We start from the raw sequence: 16,741 nt of genomic DNA, 5'->3' as shown, positions 1-16,741 counted from the left end.
AATGAAACTATGCTACATAATCAGCAAAAACAGATCGAAAACCAGCAATTGCAGCTGAATGCCTTAAGTGCTCTGGTAAAAGAGCAATCCCACCAAGACAATTCAAACCACACTTGCCCTCAGAAGATTAACCTGCCCTGCACGAACATTCAACAATGAATCAATCAAAAAAATTGGAGTTCATTTTAAGATATTTCACGTCTTAATTAATTACAAAAGGATTCGAAGTAGGTTTCAGAACAAGCGCCGTTCAGAAGGAAAATTATTTAATTTATGAAGAAAAGCAAGTTAATCTTAAGTTTTCAAACCTTATAAATCGAGGCATAATTATTTGAAACTTGAAACTTTGAAACATGATTAAAACGCCACAATCAAAAACAAACATCACAGTCAAAAAAACGCCACAATGTAAAAGGCTTTAACACTCAAACTTTAAGTGATTGTCCTACACGATGTATCAAGTGATGTAAACAAGAGACTTCTAAATAAAGTGAGCTTTCAGATTTAGCCATATATTTAAGCATGTATGCTTTAAAAAACTTCGAAATCGAGAAAAGGAAAATAGTCTTTTGCTGAAATTGAAAAAGGAGAGCGAGAACACTTCATGTCGTCCTGAGTCTTCATACAAGAGCCGCAAAGTCATGTTAACCCTATGTATATACCGTGCTTTAAGTGAAGGCTCTTCAATTATTGTGGTTAGGCATTATTAATATTAAGGAAAACTCTTTAAAAAGTCATAAATTTAAGACTTAAATGTAGACTTTTAATTTGTAAGAATAAGGAAAAATTAATTCAGTTGTTGTCCGAACAGAAGTAAGTAACTGAATGAGAAAACCTGCGAGTTGTCCCCGTATTTATACGGTTTCTGAAACAAATTTTTAGTATTATGCAACACTGAAATTTTTAGTATAATGCAACACTGTTTTATCGATAACAAATACATGAAAATTAATTGGAAACGGATGAAATTAACACTGGTCGTGAAACAATTCGCATGAGAAGAGAATTTTTTGAGTCAACTTAAAGTCAGGCAATCGGATGGCATGATATGTCCAAAGATCAGAACTTTGCTGTACGAATAACTGAGTAAGTGCCACAAAATAATGTAAGATCGAATCTAATTTGATTGTTTTTTTGGTTTGCCCTAGTAATATGGAGAAAATTCGAAGTGGCATTGCCGAAAATTTGGGGCATTATATTGAAATTTTATGCGAAGTGGTGCTATCTGTGGTTTTATCCTTCGTCTATGGCTGGAAATTGGCTTTATCCATGTTTGCGTATATACCCTTAACCATGATTGTTAACGCTGTGGTGGCTCATGTAAGTCTAAGTCTATTGCATACTACAAAGGGGCAAATTCACTTCCTGAGATCCTATTTTCGATAAATTTGACAATACGCAAAAAATATATACATACATACATATGTAAATTTTAGTCTCTCTTGGAATCGAACTAAACGTAACTGTTTTCCCTTTGGAATTTTCGTTTGATTTTCTAGTATCAAGACAAGTTGACAGCTCGCGAACAAAGTTCCTGTGTGAGAGCCAGCTCAGTGGTCGAGGAGGTAATCGGTGCCATTCGAACTGTGGTGGCATTCGGTGGCGAACAATCGGAATCCCAGCGTTATGACAACCTTTTGCAACCAGCTCTCAAGGCTGGCAAATGGAAGGGGGTCTTCTCCGGTCTCAGTGACACTGTGATGAAGGCCATGATGTTTATAGCCGGTGCTGGAGCCTTTTGGTATGGTGCCAATTTGATTTTATTCTATCGGAATAGTGATCTACCCATTGAGGAGAGGGAATACACTCCAGCTGTGGTTATGATTGTCATATCGGGAATTATTGTGAGTGCCAATCAATTGTCACGCACTTCGCCATTCCTTGAAACATTCGCCATGGCTCGCGGTTCTGCGTCGGCCATTTATGATGTAATTGATCGTGTATCGCTTATCGATCCTCTATCGAAGGCTGGTAAAATTTTGAATTATGGCTTGAAAGGGAATATTGAATTTCGTGATGTATTCTTTCGCTATACGGCCCGAGAGGATGTCATCGTGTTAAGGGGTTTGATTATCACAGAGGGACAGACAGTGGCTCTGGTCGGCTCATCGGGATGCGGAAAATCCACTTGTCTGCAATTATTGCAACGCTTCTATGATCCAGTTTTTGGACAAGTTTTCTTGGACGGTGAAGATGTAAGAAAATATAATTTAAATTGGTTAAGATCAAATATGGCTGTTGTGGGTCAGGAACCAGTACTATTTCTAAGTACCATAGGTAAGTAATTGATTTGGGATGTTTATGCTAAGTTTAATCGAGGATTCTCTCTTACCAGGTGAAAATATACGGCATGGCAAGCCAGATGCGACCTATAAAGAAATGGAAGACGCCGCCAAGGCAGCCAATGCTCATGACTTTATCATAGCACTTCATAAGGTTAGAGATTCGGATATATTTATTTTTGTCTATTAACTGTTCCATCGACAGGGCTATGACACTGATATAAGTGAGAAGGGAGGACAGCGTCAGCGGATTGCCATTGCTCGTGCTCTAATACAAAAGCCAAAGATTCTGCTACTCGATGAGGCTACCTCGGCCTTGGATTATCATTCTGAGAAATTGGTGCAATCAGCTTTGGATAAGGCCTGTAAGGGACGCACCACTTTGGTGGTCTCGCATCGTCTATCGGCCATTAGATATGCCGATCGTATTGTCTATATAGAAAACGGCAAATCCGTCGAACAGGGAACGCACGAAGAACTAATGAAGTTACAGGGATTCTATTATAAAATGGTTACCGTCCACTCCTACGATGATCAGGCCGAGGAAATGCTAAGTGAACTCGAGGAAGAGAAGGAGCGCAAGTTATCTCTTGAAGATCCTGAAAAATACACAAGGAATCATTCGATAGTCTCACTGGAAAAGAATACAGAATTTCAAATGAAGCATTTAAATGGTTTTAATGGCCAACTAAACGAAATGCACAAGGAATTGGAGAAAGAGAAGAACGAGAAACCCCCAGCTAATTATATCAAGACCTTCTTTCGGGTTTTATCTTGGGCACGCCCAGAATGGAGTTTTCTAATCATTGGTGCCATATGTGCTGGCTTGTATGGCATCACAATGCCAGCATTTTCCATAGTATTGGCCGAATTATATGGCTCACTGGCACAGCCCACCGATGAAGAGGTATTGGATCAAAGTGCCACTATGTCCATAATATCCCTGGTGATTGGTATATGTGCGGGTATAGTTTGTTTCATACAAACATATTTCTTCAATTTGGCCGGCGTGTGGTTGACCATGAGAATGCGGTTAGTTTTGGAATTACACCTTAAAAGATGTCCAATTCATGATACACCTTTATCTCGTCCTATATTCCAGATCGAAAACATTTGGTGCCATTATGCACCAGGAAATGGGCTGGTTTGATGAGAAAGAGAATAGCATCGGCGCCCTATCGGCTCGTCTATCGGGCGATGCGGCTAGTGTCCAGGGAGCCATTGGATTTCCATTGAGTAATATATTGCAGGCGTTCACGAACTTCATTTGCAGTATTTCCATTGCTTTTCCCTATTCCTGGGAATTGGCATTGATTTGCCTGAGTACCTCACCCTTTATGATTGCTTCGATTGTTTTTGAGGCAAGATTTGGTGAGAAGTCGGCATTGAAGGAGAAAGTTGTTCTAGAGGAAACAAGTCGCATAGCCACCGAAACAATAACTCAAATAAGAACAGTAGCTGGTCTGAGACGAGAAGAGGCTTTGATTAAGATCTATGATCTAGAAGTAGATAGATATGAGAAACAAATATTGACTAGCCTGAAATGGCGAGGTGTGGTCAATTCTTTGGGTAAGACCCTAATGTTCTTTGGCTATGCAGTCACCTTGACCTATGGCGGACATATGTGTGCCGATGGGAAAATTAAATTTGAGACCATTATGAAGTAAGTGCAAAAACCAATAACTCACATAGCCATGTAATGGATTGTTCATTTCATTTGCAAAACAGAATATCCAACACCATGTTGTATGGTCTCTTCATATTGGCTCAATCTCTGGCCTTTACACCCGCCTTCAATGCAGCTCTATTATCGGCTAATCGAATGTATGAGATCATAGATCGAACTCCTTCAATACAATCGCCAAAGGGCAAAGAAATATTCAATGGGAATGTCATCAGAAATAAGACAAATGTTGTCGATCAGGGGGTCAGTTATCGTGAACTGAATTTCTCATATCCCTCACGTCCCAATCTACGGGTCTTGGATAATTTCAATTTGGACGTGCTGCAAGGACAGACAGTAGCTCTGGTGGGAGCTTCGGGTTCTGGCAAGTCTACATGTGTTCAGTTACTAATGCGTTACTATGATCCCAATGCTGGACAGATTGTAAGTACATAAAAATATTATATTCCTTCTCTTGTGAATTTCTACAAATCTTTCTCCCTCTCTCTTTTGGGGCCAGCTTATTGATCAGGAAAGTATTCATCAGGATATGGGCTTGACGTCTGGGCATAGTATCACAGGAGCCTTCGCTTTTTGAGAAGACAATTGCCGAAAATATAGCCTACGGGGATAACTCACGCGAAGTGCCAATGCAACAGATTATGGAGGCTGCTAAAATGGCCAATGCCCATGATTTTATCATGACTTTACCAGCCCAATATGACACTGTTTTGGGTTCAAAGGGTACACAATTGTCCGGAGGACAAAAACAACGTATAGCCATAGCCAGAGCTATGGTAAGAAATCCAAAGATTCTTTTACTAGATGAAGCCACTTCGGCCCTGGACTTTCAAAGTGAAAGGGTATGCAATATTTTTTTCAACTTCGAATAAAATTTTAAGCCTCCTTCGTTCTCCTTTTAGGTGGTTCAACAGGCCTTGGATTCTGCCTGTTCGGGCCGTACTTGTATTGTGATTGCCCATCGCCTGTCGACAGTACAGAATGCCAATATTATATGTGTCCTGCAAGCTGGGCGCATTGTTGAGCAGGGTTCACACTCTCAGCTTTTGTCTAAAAATGGAATCTATGCGAAATTATATCGCAGTCAAACGAACACCACGTAAAAACCCAAAAGTGAACAAAATAATCTAGCCAAGACACAAACCTTTAAGCCCTATGCATGATATACTTTCTATGTAATTCAGAAAATAAAACAAAATGTTGAAACAATTAAAGAATTTCTTACTATAGTAAATAGTAGATCTATAGATATATGATATATATCTCTATAGATCTATATATAGCAATCTTTTTAGCCAATTTGTAGGGTCTTCTGAAATTTGTAATTTCATCACATATAAGCTAGATAAGTCAAACAACATCCTACATATCTGATAAATAAATAAACAGAACTTTCCAAAAAAGATGTTATAAAATTTCTGGCTCACACAGAGTCCGCCAATTCTACACCCACATAACGAAATTTTGTTAAACAGTGTTTGCTTCTTATCTTATCTTATCCTACGAGTATTATCAGCTCCAAATCGCTGCGTTTCGATGGTTTTATATCTTTAGCCGCATTGCCTTAGACTTTGGGCCTTAATACAGATGACGATGCTCCAGAAATTCTTCATAATTTGGTTCTTTGCCTTTTTTTGGGGTATGTAGGTAAATGGAAGGAGTGATACATTTTCTTACTTATCGAGTTTTCAGTTGCTATTTTAGCCTCACCAATTTGTCCTTTGGCAACAAGCTGCGGGCCTTTTAATGAGACAACTGCCGTTTGTTTCTTAGACGAAGGTGAGGGCTGTATACGAAAATATGCATCAAAGTGTCATTTGAATGTGGCTGCTTGCCAGAAGAGAAAAAGTAAGTGAAATACCAAGATACATTTTAAAGTAAACAATGAGGTTGATGATCGAATTGAGAACCACTGACCAATTTTTTATCTTATTAAAGATTATACAAACTATGATAATTTGTATTGCTCAATGGAAGCTTATTTCTGCGAAACAAGTCCCACCTATGCACGATGGACAATATTTTTTGGCCAAAAAATGAACTAGCATCGTTTTCAATTTCAAAATGTTGCTTTAAAAAATATATAAAACAACTTGAAGCCCGAAATGAAATACCGAACCGCTGGAAAAACTTGTATTTGTTAAATTTAAACTGTTATTTACTCGTGCTTATCGTTTCAAAGTAAACCAAGCGGATGGTATGGTATGGTAAAGCTAAAAGAGGAAGTGTTAAGCGAGTGCCAAATATACTTGACGACTTGGCCACAAAATAAGGTGGTATGGTGCTATGGTTTGTGTACTAACTAAAAAGTTATAACAGCCATGTAACAGCACCTGTCCAGCATACGTGCAGAACAGCAAATAATAATTGAGCTGCATAGTTTGAGGCGTTAACCAAATATGCAGAATAACTAATCCAAGACACAAACCATGAGCATAAAAATACCTATAAGACTCTTTTGCACAAGATTGGACAAGTAAAATAAAATGAAAACAAAACATAACTATAATTTTGAAATAGAAAAAATGATTTTGTAAAATTATTTTTTTGAAATCTTATTTATGTTGATAGGAAACTTTGTTACAAATTACTTGTAGAACAACAAAAACGTCATTCCCTTTGCAATTTGATCCACTTTTCACATGTCTCTAGATCTTGTTGTATTATCACGTATACGCAGTGCTGTCATTTAAAGCACATCGATGAAAATGGTCATAAGTTTAAGATTTAAATTTAGACTTTTCATTGAGAAAGAAAATGAAAAATGCGACATTGTCATTCTAGTAAGGGTAGTGTGGCTATTCAAAGACTGGCCCACCGTTGGCGAATACGGTCCTTTTCTTTTGGAAAATAAAAAACGTTTATGAGATGTTTTTAAAAAGGAAAAAATTCATTTTTTTAAAACGTTTATAGAGCTTTTGTAAGAATAAGGAAAAGTTGATTCAGTTGTTGTCCGAACAGAAGGAAGTAACTGAATGAGTTGTCCCCGTATTTATAGGGTTTTTGAAACAAATTTCTCCATGGTAACTTGATGAAAATGAAAATTTTAAGTTTTACGCAACACCGACATACATACATAGCTATCGATAATTATAATCGAGTATCGAGTACCAGATTTGGGGTAGCCAATCGACTTTTAACAAATTTTATGAGTTACGAAAAAAAACACATGAACCCGCATGGGGCTCAGAATTAATTTACTTTTACACTTGTCGATAATCGAAATGGCATTGTTTTATGTTATTTAATTCTGCTTAGTTTATTTATCAGATATTCAAGCTGATCGAACGTACGGCGACGGCTTAAGAAAATAAATTAAAAAACCATAAAATCGAGAAACAAAAAAATTTAAAAAGAATTTAAGATGGGAGACAACTTTTGTAGGCCATAGCGCGCGGCTTCCATGGATGTGGACAATTAGTGTCGGTGATGTTGGGCGCGTATCGTGGCAGTACGTAAACTGATACCGCAGAGAAAACATCCACTTCAACGAAAATAGAACGCAAAGAGAATGCGATCCAAAAACGTTCAACGTCATTATCCTCGACGAGCACCATACTGGATTTCGTCAATAGGATTGCTATCCTCGCCAATGCCGAAGAGCCTTTCATCATCAGTGCCATGGTCAAACACATGGATTTAATGACATCCAGTGTGTTGGACTTTAGGACCCTGGTAGCTCCGCTAGAAATCGAAAATCTTCCAACTACCCTATTGTCCTTTATCCGAGAAGAATTGGCTAAGCTTGGGCACAATGTGCCTGACGCAAAACACGGACATACCAAGAACCCGAAGACTTGGGATGTGATGAGCAACAAATAAGCTATATCCCGTACTTTATGTGAAGGCAACATTAATATTAAGGAAAAATCTTTAAAAAGTCACAAATTAAAGATTTAAATTTAGACATTTAATTGAGAAAGAAAATGAAACTATGCTACATAATCAGCAAAAACAGATCGAAAACCAGCAATTGCAGCTGAATGCCTTAAGTGCTCTGGTAAAAGAGCAATCCCACCAAGACAATTCAAACGACACTTGCCCTCAGAAGATTAACCTGCCCTGCACGAACATTCAACAATGAATCAATCAAAAAAATTGGAGTTCATTTTAAGATATTTCACGTCTTAATTAATTACAAAAGGATTCGAAGTAGGTTTCAGAACAAGCGCCGTTCAGAAGGAAAATTATTTAATTTATGAAGAAAAGCAAGTTAATCTTAAGTTTTCAAACCTTATAAATCGAGGCATAATTATTTGAAACTTGAAACTTTGAAACATGATTAAAACGCCACAATCAAAAACAAACATCACAGTCAAAAAAACGCCACAATGTAAAAGGCTTTAACACTCAAACTTTAAGTGATTGTCCTACACGATGTATCAAGTGATGTAAACAAGAGACTTCTAAATAAAGTGAGCTTTCAGATTTAGCCATATATTTAAGCATGTATGCTTTAAAAAACTTCGAAATCGAGAAAAGGAAAATAGTCTTTTGCTGAAATTGAAAAAGGAGAGCGAGAACACTTCATGTCGTCCTGAGTCTTCATACAAGAGCCGCAAAGTCATGTTAACCCTATGTATATACCGTGCTTTAAGTGAAGGCTCTTCAATTATTGTGGTTAGGCATTATTAATATTAAGGAAAACTCTTTAAAAAGTCATAAATTTAAGACTTAAATGTAGACTTTTAATTTGTAAGAATAAGGAAAAATTAATTCAGTTGTTGTCCGAACAGAAGTAAGTAACTGAATGAGAAAACCTGCGAGTTGTCCCCGTATTTATACGGTTTCTGAAACAAATTTTTAGTATTATGCAACACTGAAATTTTTAGTATAATGCAACACTGTTTTATCGATAACAAATACATGAAAATTAATTGGAAACGGATGAAATTAACACTGGTCGTGAAACAATTCGCATGAGAAGAGAATTTTATGAGTCAACTTAAAGTCAGGCAATCGGATGGCATGATATGTCCAAAGATCAGAACTTTGCTGTACGAATAACTGAGTAAGTGCCACAAAATAATGTAAGATCGAATCTAATTTGATTGTTTTTTTGGTTTGCTCTAGTAATATGGAGAAAATTCGAAGTGGCATTGCCGAAAATTTGGGGCATTATATTGAAATTTTATGCGAAGTGGTGCTATCTGTGGTTTTATCCTTCGTCTATGGCTGGAAATTGGCTTTATCCATGTTTGCGTATATACCCTTAACCATGATTGTTAACGCTGTGGTGGCTCATGTAAGTCTAAGTCTATTGCATACTACAAAGGGGCAAATTCACTTCCTGAGATCCTATTTTCGATAAATTTGACAATACGCAAAAAATATATACATACATACATATGTAAATTTTAGTCTCTCTTGGAATCGAACTAAACGTAACTGTTTTCTCTTTGGAATTTTCGTTTGATTTTCTAGTATCAAGGCAAGTTGACAGCTCGCGAACAAAGTTCCTATGTGAGAGCCAGCTCAGTGGTCGAGGAGGTAATCGGTGCCATTCGAACTGTGGTGGCATTCGGTGGCGAACAATCGGAATCCCAGCGTTATGACAACCTTTTGCAACCAGCTCTCAAGGCTGGCAAATGGAAGGGGGTCTTCTCCGGTCTCAGTGACACTGTGATGAAGGCCATGATGTTTATAGCCGGTGCTGGAGCCTTTTGGTATGGTGCCAATTTGATTTTATTCTATCGGAATAGTGATCTACCCATTGAGGAGAGGGAATACACTCCAGCTGTGGTTATGATTGTCATATCGGGAATTATTGTGAGTGCCAATCAATTGTCACGCACTTCGCCATTCCTTGAAACATTCGCCATGGCTCGCGGTTCTGCGTCGGCCATTTATGATGTAATTGATCGTGTATCGCTTATCGATCCTCTAACGAAGGCTGGTAAAATTTTGAATTATGGCTTGAAAGGGAATATTGAATTTCGTGATGTATTCTTTCGCTATCCGGCCCGAGAGGATGTCATCGTGTTAAGGGGTTTGATTATCACAGAGGGACAGACAGTGGCTCTGGTCGGCTCATCGGGATGCGGAAAATCCACTTGTCTGCAATTATTGCAACGCTTCTATGATCCAGTTTTTGGACAAGTTTTCTTGGACGGTGAAGATGTAAGAAAATATAATTTAAATTGGTTAAGATCAAATATGGCTGTTGTGGGTCAGGAACCAGTACTATTTCTAAGTACCATAGGTAAGTAATTGATTTGGGATGTTTATGCTAAGTTTAATCGAGGATTCTCTCTTACCAGGTGAAAATATACGGCATGGCAAGCCAGATGCGACCTATAAAGAAATGGAAGACGCCGCCAAGGCAGCCAATGCTCATGACTTTATCATAGCACTTCATAAGGTTAGAGATTCGGATATATTTATTTTTGTCTATTAACTGTTCCATCGACAGGGCTATGACACTGATATAAGTGAGAAGGGAGGACAGCGTCAGCGGATTGCCATTGCTCGTGCTCTAATACAAAAGCCAAAGATTCTGCTACTCGATGAGGCTACCTCGGCCTTGGATTATCATTCTGAGAAATTGGTGCAATCAGCTTTGGATAAGGCCTGTAAGGGACGCACCACTTTGGTGGTCTCGCATCGTCTATCGGCCATTAGATATGCCGATCGTATTGTCTATATAGAAAACGGCAAATCCGTCGAACAGGGAACGCACGAAGAACTAATGAAGTTACAGGGATTCTATTATAAAATGGTTACCGTCCACTCCTACGATGATCAGGCCGAGGAAATGCTAAGTGAACTCGAGGAAGAGAAGGAGCGCAAGTTATCTCTTGAAGATCCTGAAAAATACACAAGGAATCATTCGATAGTCTCACTGGAAAAGAATACAGAATTTCAAATGAAGCATTTAAATGGTTTTAATGGCCAACTAAACGAAATGCACAAGGAATTGGAGAAAGAGAAGAACGAGAAACCCCCAGCTAATTATATCAAGACCTTCTTTCGGGTTTTATCTTGGGCACGCCCAGAATGGAGTTTTCTAATCATTGGTGCCATATGTGCTGGCTTGTATGGCATCACAATGCCAGCATTTTCCATAGTATTGGCCGAATTATATGGCTCACTGGCACAGCCCACCGATGAAGAGGTATTGGATCAAAGTGCCACTATGTCCATAATATCCCTGGTGATTGGTATATGTGCGGGTATAGTTTGTTTCATACAAACATATTTCTTCAATTTGGCCGGCGTGTGGTTGACCATGAGAATGCGGTTAGTTTTGGAATTACACCTTAAAAGATGTCCAATTCATGATACACCTTTATCTCGTCCTATATTCCAGATCGAAAACATTTGGTGCCATTATGCACCAGGAAATGGGCTGGTTTGATGAGAAAGAGAATAGCATCGGCGCCCTATCGGCTCGTCTATCGGGCGATGCGGCTAGTGTCCAGGGAGCCATTGGATTTCCATTGAGTAATATATTGCAGGCGTTCACGAACTTCATTTGCAGTATTTCCATTGCTTTTCCCTATTCCTGGGAATTGGCATTGATTTGCCTGAGTACCTCACCCTTTATGATTGCTTCGATTGTTTTTGAGGCAAGATTTGGTGAGAAGTCGGCATTGAAGGAGAAAGTTGTTCTAGAGGAAACAAGTCGCATAGCCACCGAAACAATAACTCAAATAAGAACAGTAGCTGGTCTGAGACGAGAAGAGGCTTTGATTAAGATCTATGATCTAGAAGTAGATAGATATGAGAAACAAATATTGACTAGCCTGAAATGGCGAGGTGTGGTCAATTCTTTGGGTAAGACCCTAATGTTCTTTGGCTATGCAGTCACCTTGACCTATGGCGGACATATGTGTGCCGATGGGAAAATTAAATTTGAGACCATTATGAAGTAAGTGCAAAAACCAATAACTCACATAGCCATGTAATGGATTGTTCATTTCATTTGCAAAACAGAATATCCAACACCATGTTGTATGGTCTCTTCATATTGGCTCAATCTCTGGCCTTTACACCCGCCTTCAATGCAGCTCTATTATCGGCTAATCGAATGTATGAGATCATAGATCGAACTCCTTCAATACAATCGCCAAAGGGCAAAGAAATATTCAATGGGAATGTCATCAGAAATAAGACAAATGTTGTCGATCAGGGGGTCAGTTATCGTGAACTGAATTTCTCATATCCCTCACGTCCCAATCTACGGGTCTTGGATAATTTCAATTTGGACGTGCTGCAAGGACAGACAGTAGCTCTGGTGGGAGCTTCGGGTTCTGGCAAGTCTACATGTGTTCAGTTACTAATGCGTTACTATGATCCCAATGCTGGACAGATTGTAAGTACATAAAAATATTATATTCCTTCTCTTGTGAATTTCTACAAATCTTTCTCCCTCTCTCCTTTTGGGGCCAGCTTATTGATCAGGAAAGTATTCATCAGGATATGGGCTTGAAGTCATTACGTCGACGTCTGGGCATAGTATCACAGGAGCCTTCGCTTTTTGAGAAGACAATTGCCGAAAATATAGCCTACGGGGATAACTCACGCGAAGTGCCAATGCAACAGATTATGGAGGCTGCTAAAATGGCCAATGCCCATGATTTTATCATGACTTTACCAGCCCAATATGACACTGTTTTGGGTTCAAAGGGTACACAATTGTCCGGAGGACAAAAACAACGTATAGCCATAGCCAGAGCTATGGTAAGAAATCCAAAGATTCTTTTACTAGATGAAGCCACTTCGGCCCTGGACTTTCAAAGTGAAAGGGTTTTTTTTTAACTTCGAATAAAATTTTAAGCCTCCTTCGTTCTCCTTTTAGGTGGTTCAACAGGCCTTGGATTCTGCCTGTTCGGGCCGTACTTGTATTGTGATTGCCCATCGCCTGTCGACAGTACAGAATGCCAATATTATATGTGTCCTGCAAGCTGGGCGCATTGTTGAGCAGGGTTCACACTCTCAGCTTTTGTCTAAAAATGGAATCTATGCGAAATTATATCGCAGTCAAACGAACACCACGTAAAAACCCAAAAGTGAACAAAATAATCTAGCCAAGACACAAACCTTTAAGCCCTATGCATGATATACTTTCTATGTAATTCAGAAAATAAAACAAAATGTTGAAACAATTAAAGAATTTCTTACTATAGTAAATAGTAGATCTATAGATATATGATATATATCTCTATAGATCTATATATAGCAATCTTTTTAGCCAATTTGTAGGGTCTTCTGAAATTTGTAATTTCATCACATATAAGCTAGATAAGTCAAACAACATCCTACATATCTGATAAATAAATAAACAGAACTTTCCAAAAAAGATGTTATAAAATTTCTGGCTCACACAGAGTCCGCCAATTCTACACCCACATAACGAAATTTTGTTAAACAGTGTTTGCTTCTTATCTTATCTTATCCTACGAGTATTATCAGCTCCAAATCGCTGCGTTTCGATGGTTTTATATCTTTAGCCGCATTGCCTTAGACTTTGGGCCTTAATACAGATGACGATGCTCCAGAAATTCTTCATAATTTGGTTCTTTGCCTTTTTTTGGGGTATGTAGGTAAATGGAAGGAGTGATACATTTTCTTACTTATCGAGTTTTCAGTTGCTATTTTAGCCTCACCAATTTGTCCTTTGGCAACAAGCTGCGGGCCTTTTAATGAGACAACTGCCGTTTGTTTCTTAGACGAAGGTGAGGGCTGTATACGAAAATATGCATCAAAGTGTCATTTGAATGTGGCTGCTTGCCAGAAGAGAAAAAGTAAGTGAAATACCAAGATACATTTTAAAGTAAACAATGAGGTTGATGATCGAATTGAGAACCACTGACCAATTTTTTATCTTATTAAAGATTATACAAACTATGATAATTTGTATTGCTCAATGGAAGCTTATTTCTGCGAAACAAGTCCCACCTATGCACGATGGACAATATTTTTTGGCCAAAAAATGAACTAGCATCGTTTTCAATTTCAAAATGTTGCTTTAAAAAATATATAAAACAACTTGAAGCCCGAAATGAAATACCGAACCGCTGGAAAAACTTGTATTTGTTAAATTTAAACTGTTATTTACTCGTGCTTATCGTTTCAAAGTAAACCAAGCGGATGGTATGGTATGGTAAAGCTAAAAGAGGAAGTGTTAAGCGAGTGCCAAATATACTTGACGACTTGGCCACAAAATAAGGTGGTATGGTGCTATGGTTTGTGTACTAACTAAAAAGTTATAACAGCCATGTAACAGCACCTGTCCAGCATACGTGCAGAACAGCAAATAATAATTGAGCTGCATAGTTTGAGGCGTTAACCAAATATGCAGAATAACTAATCCAAGACACAAACCATGAGCATAAAAATACCTATAAGACTCTTTTGCACAAGATTGGACAAGTAAAATAAAATGAAAACAAAACATAACTATAATTTTGAAATAGAAAAAATGATTTTGTAAAATTATTTTTTTGAAATCTTATTTATGTTGATAGGAAACTTTGTTACAAATTACTTGTAGAACAACAAAAACGTCATTCCCTTTGCAATTTGATCCACTTTTCACATGTCTCTAGATCTTGTTGTGTTCACGCCACCGGGTGAACAGCAGTGAGCGGCGAAGAGCAGTGAGCGGTGAGGAGTGAGGAGGGTTTTTGATCCTCGGCGTCTACGGTCACACCAGGAGGAGTGACTTGATTTTTTCCAATGGGCACCGCCATCACTAAGAATCGAGCCTTTCACCCGAACACCCGTTCTCTTGCATTTTTTTTACGATTTGTTAATCACTTTCAACCCGAACCATTTCCGTGTGTGCCGGTTTACCTGTGAATATTATATAAATAATAAAACCTACATTTAGTTAACCGAAGTTTCTCGTGCGTTTTAATTCACCACTCGCTCACCACAAACTGAAGAAATTGGCACCCGCCAACTCCTTGTATTTCATTTGGATCCTTCCGCCCCCCACGAACATTGGTCCTTCGAGCCGGATATCCTTCCGCTCCTCCAGCTTGCATCGGCGGAATTCCTGATAAGTACAAAATTTCATTATTCATTTCATTTACATACTACTAAAAGTGTGAGGTTTTCCCGCTTCTCCATAGCGACCTACACACTTTTACATATTGTATGTACATACCTGACCTGTTCCAAGGTTTCATGGTAGTTCCTAATCCTTAGCGTGATTGTCCAACGTTCTCATTTTACATTCCACGATTATCCATTTTCATTTATGTTTTTTTTTCCTCGCACTTGTCCAAATCCACCTTTTTTACATATGCATTCACATGTACATGTAATTTCCACAGCTGTTTGCCAAATCCGCGTAAAAGTTTAAAAAACAAAAAAAAAAAAATTATTAAAGTGTTATAAAAAATAGGGAAAAATAAAAATCAAAGTGTTCACCGCGTTTTCTTATGTGTTGGAATAATAATCTTTAATGCCAAACTTATTTCCACACGCGCGTATCTACGTACATACATACATCGTCACCTGTTGATGTACGCGCATATGTACATACATATCCATATACATACAATCCCTTCGCACATTTACCACGACACAAAAGGCAAAAAAAATATTCTTTTTTTTAAATAGCACTTCACGTATGCACCGCGATTTCTTGCGCGTTCGAATTAGGTGCGAAATTAATTTCCTCACGCGCGTCTTTGGATACCGGTGCACTTGCTTACATACGTACATACATACATATGTATATGCTTACATAGTCATACATTGCACATACATATGTACATATCCACAACGCATAATACATTTCGGTGTCGCGCATTGATTTAACACAACCCCACATCCAATTAAATTACAATTACTTACGTTTTTTTTGTTGTTGTGAACAACGCGTGTGCATACATATCTATACTCACCTGTGTACTTATGCATGTACGTACACACATAGATCAAAGCATCTGTCCATATGCATTGATCGGTTGTTTTATTTGCGCACAACACTCGCTTGTTTTTCCGCACAACACTTGTTCTTGGTTTTTCCGCACAACCACAAAAAAAAAAATTATTCACATACATAATTAAACAACAAAATCAAAAACCAAATATATAAACAGCGGCCGACAGCTGTTTTCGGAGTAGTGGTGACACGTGAGTCGAGTCGTGATATCGATAGGCGGCTCAAGCGCGCCAAATTTAAATCACATTATTTCCGATTCTCTTTTTTCGCCTAATTATATATCCGCCCATATTTATAAAACAATACATATATATTTTTCCAGCATTATCGTGCCCACATTTATATATCCGTCCATATTTATAAATCATTTATATAATTTTTCCGGCCAACTTTTTGCGCTCACATATATATATCCGTCCATATTTATAAATTATATATATAATTTTTTCGGCCAGTATTTTGCGCTCATATATATATCCGCCCATATTTATAAATAAATACATATATATTTTTTCCAGCACTATCGGGCCCATATTTATATATCCGTCCATATTTATAAATTATATATATAATTTTTTCGGCCAGTATTTTGCGCTCATATATATATCCGCCCATATTTATAAATAAACACATATAAATTTTTTCCAGCACTATCGGGCCCATATTTATATATCCGTTCATATTTAAAAACTATATATATATTTTTTCCGGCCAGTATTTTGCGCTCAATATATATCCGCCCATATTTATAAATAAACACATATAAATTTTTTCCAGCACTATCGGGCCCATATTTATATATCCGTTCAGCTTTAAAAACTATATATATATTTTTTCCGGCCAGCCTTTTGCGCTCATATATATATCCGCCCATAT

General features: G+C 37.9%; 2 protein-coding genes and 2 long non-coding RNA genes across 5 annotated transcripts; all 4 read left to right on the top strand.

Annotated features, from left to right (window-relative positions):
• The first annotated feature begins 1,551 nt into the window (after positions 1–1,551).
• Positions 1,552–5,183, top strand: LOC137579857 (multidrug resistance protein homolog 65-like). The gene is given in 8 exon segments (XM_068293693.1): positions 1,552–2,277; positions 2,336–2,436; positions 2,488–3,314; positions 3,385–3,945; positions 4,011–4,389; positions 4,466–4,503; positions 4,505–4,808; positions 4,869–5,183. Coding segments are annotated over 8 exon segments (2,988 nt in total). The 5' UTR covers positions 1,552–1,700; the 3' UTR covers positions 5,070–5,183.
• Positions 5,184–5,535: 352 nt separating this feature from the next.
• On the top strand, positions 5,536–6,281 carry LOC137580028 (uncharacterized). The gene is made up of 3 exons (XR_011032921.1): positions 5,536–5,605; positions 5,659–5,814; positions 5,905–6,281. It is a non-coding gene; the product is annotated as an uncharacterized lncRNA (long non-coding RNA).
• Positions 6,282–8,872: 2,591 nt separating this feature from the next.
• Positions 8,873–13,081, top strand: LOC137579966 (multidrug resistance protein homolog 65-like). Of its 2 annotated transcripts, none has more exons than XM_068293878.1 (9): positions 8,873–8,977; positions 9,040–9,211; positions 9,391–10,168; positions 10,227–10,327; positions 10,379–11,205; positions 11,276–11,836; positions 11,902–12,280; positions 12,358–12,648; positions 12,767–13,081. In XM_068293878.1, exons 1-9 carry the CDS (start codon positions 8,940–8,942, stop codon positions 12,965–12,967), a joined length of 3,348 nt encoding a protein of 1,115 aa, XP_068149979.1. In that variant the 5' UTR covers positions 8,873–8,939; the 3' UTR covers positions 12,968–13,081. The 2 variants fall into 2 exon arrangements, with proteins under 2 accessions (XP_068149979.1, XP_068149978.1); XM_068293877.1 differs by having other exon boundaries at positions 12,358–12,714.
• A 352-nt stretch (positions 13,082–13,433) lies between these two features.
• LOC137579968 (uncharacterized) lies at positions 13,434–14,179 on the top strand. The gene is made up of 3 exons (XR_011032905.1): positions 13,434–13,503; positions 13,557–13,712; positions 13,803–14,179. It is a non-coding gene; the product is annotated as an uncharacterized lncRNA (long non-coding RNA).
• The last annotated feature ends 2,562 nt before the right edge of the window (positions 14,180–16,741 follow it).

This window comes from Drosophila tropicalis, unplaced genomic scaffold (assembly GCF_018151085.1).
Source record: "Drosophila tropicalis isolate 14030-0801.00 unplaced genomic scaffold, ASM1815108v1 contig_805, whole genome shotgun sequence".
In the NCBI taxonomy this organism is placed as follows: Eukaryota; Metazoa; Arthropoda; class Insecta; order Diptera; family Drosophilidae; genus Drosophila; species Drosophila tropicalis.
The sequence above is the reverse complement of the archived record's forward strand: the minus strand, read 5'-3'. Positions and strand labels throughout refer to the sequence as shown.

Excerpts from the sequence above, each read along its gene's own strand:
- LOC137579966 (XM_068293877.1), top strand. The coding sequence starts at position 8,940 with ATGTCCAAAGATCAGAACTTTGCTGTACGAATAACTGA. Across the intron at positions 10,169-10,226 it reads ACTATTTCTAAGTACCATAG|GTGAAAATATACGGCATGGC; the intron begins GTAAGTAATTGA and ends CTCTCTTACCAG. Across the intron at positions 11,206-11,275 it reads TGGTTGACCATGAGAATGCG|ATCGAAAACATTTGGTGCCA; the intron begins GTTAGTTTTGGA and ends CCTATATTCCAG.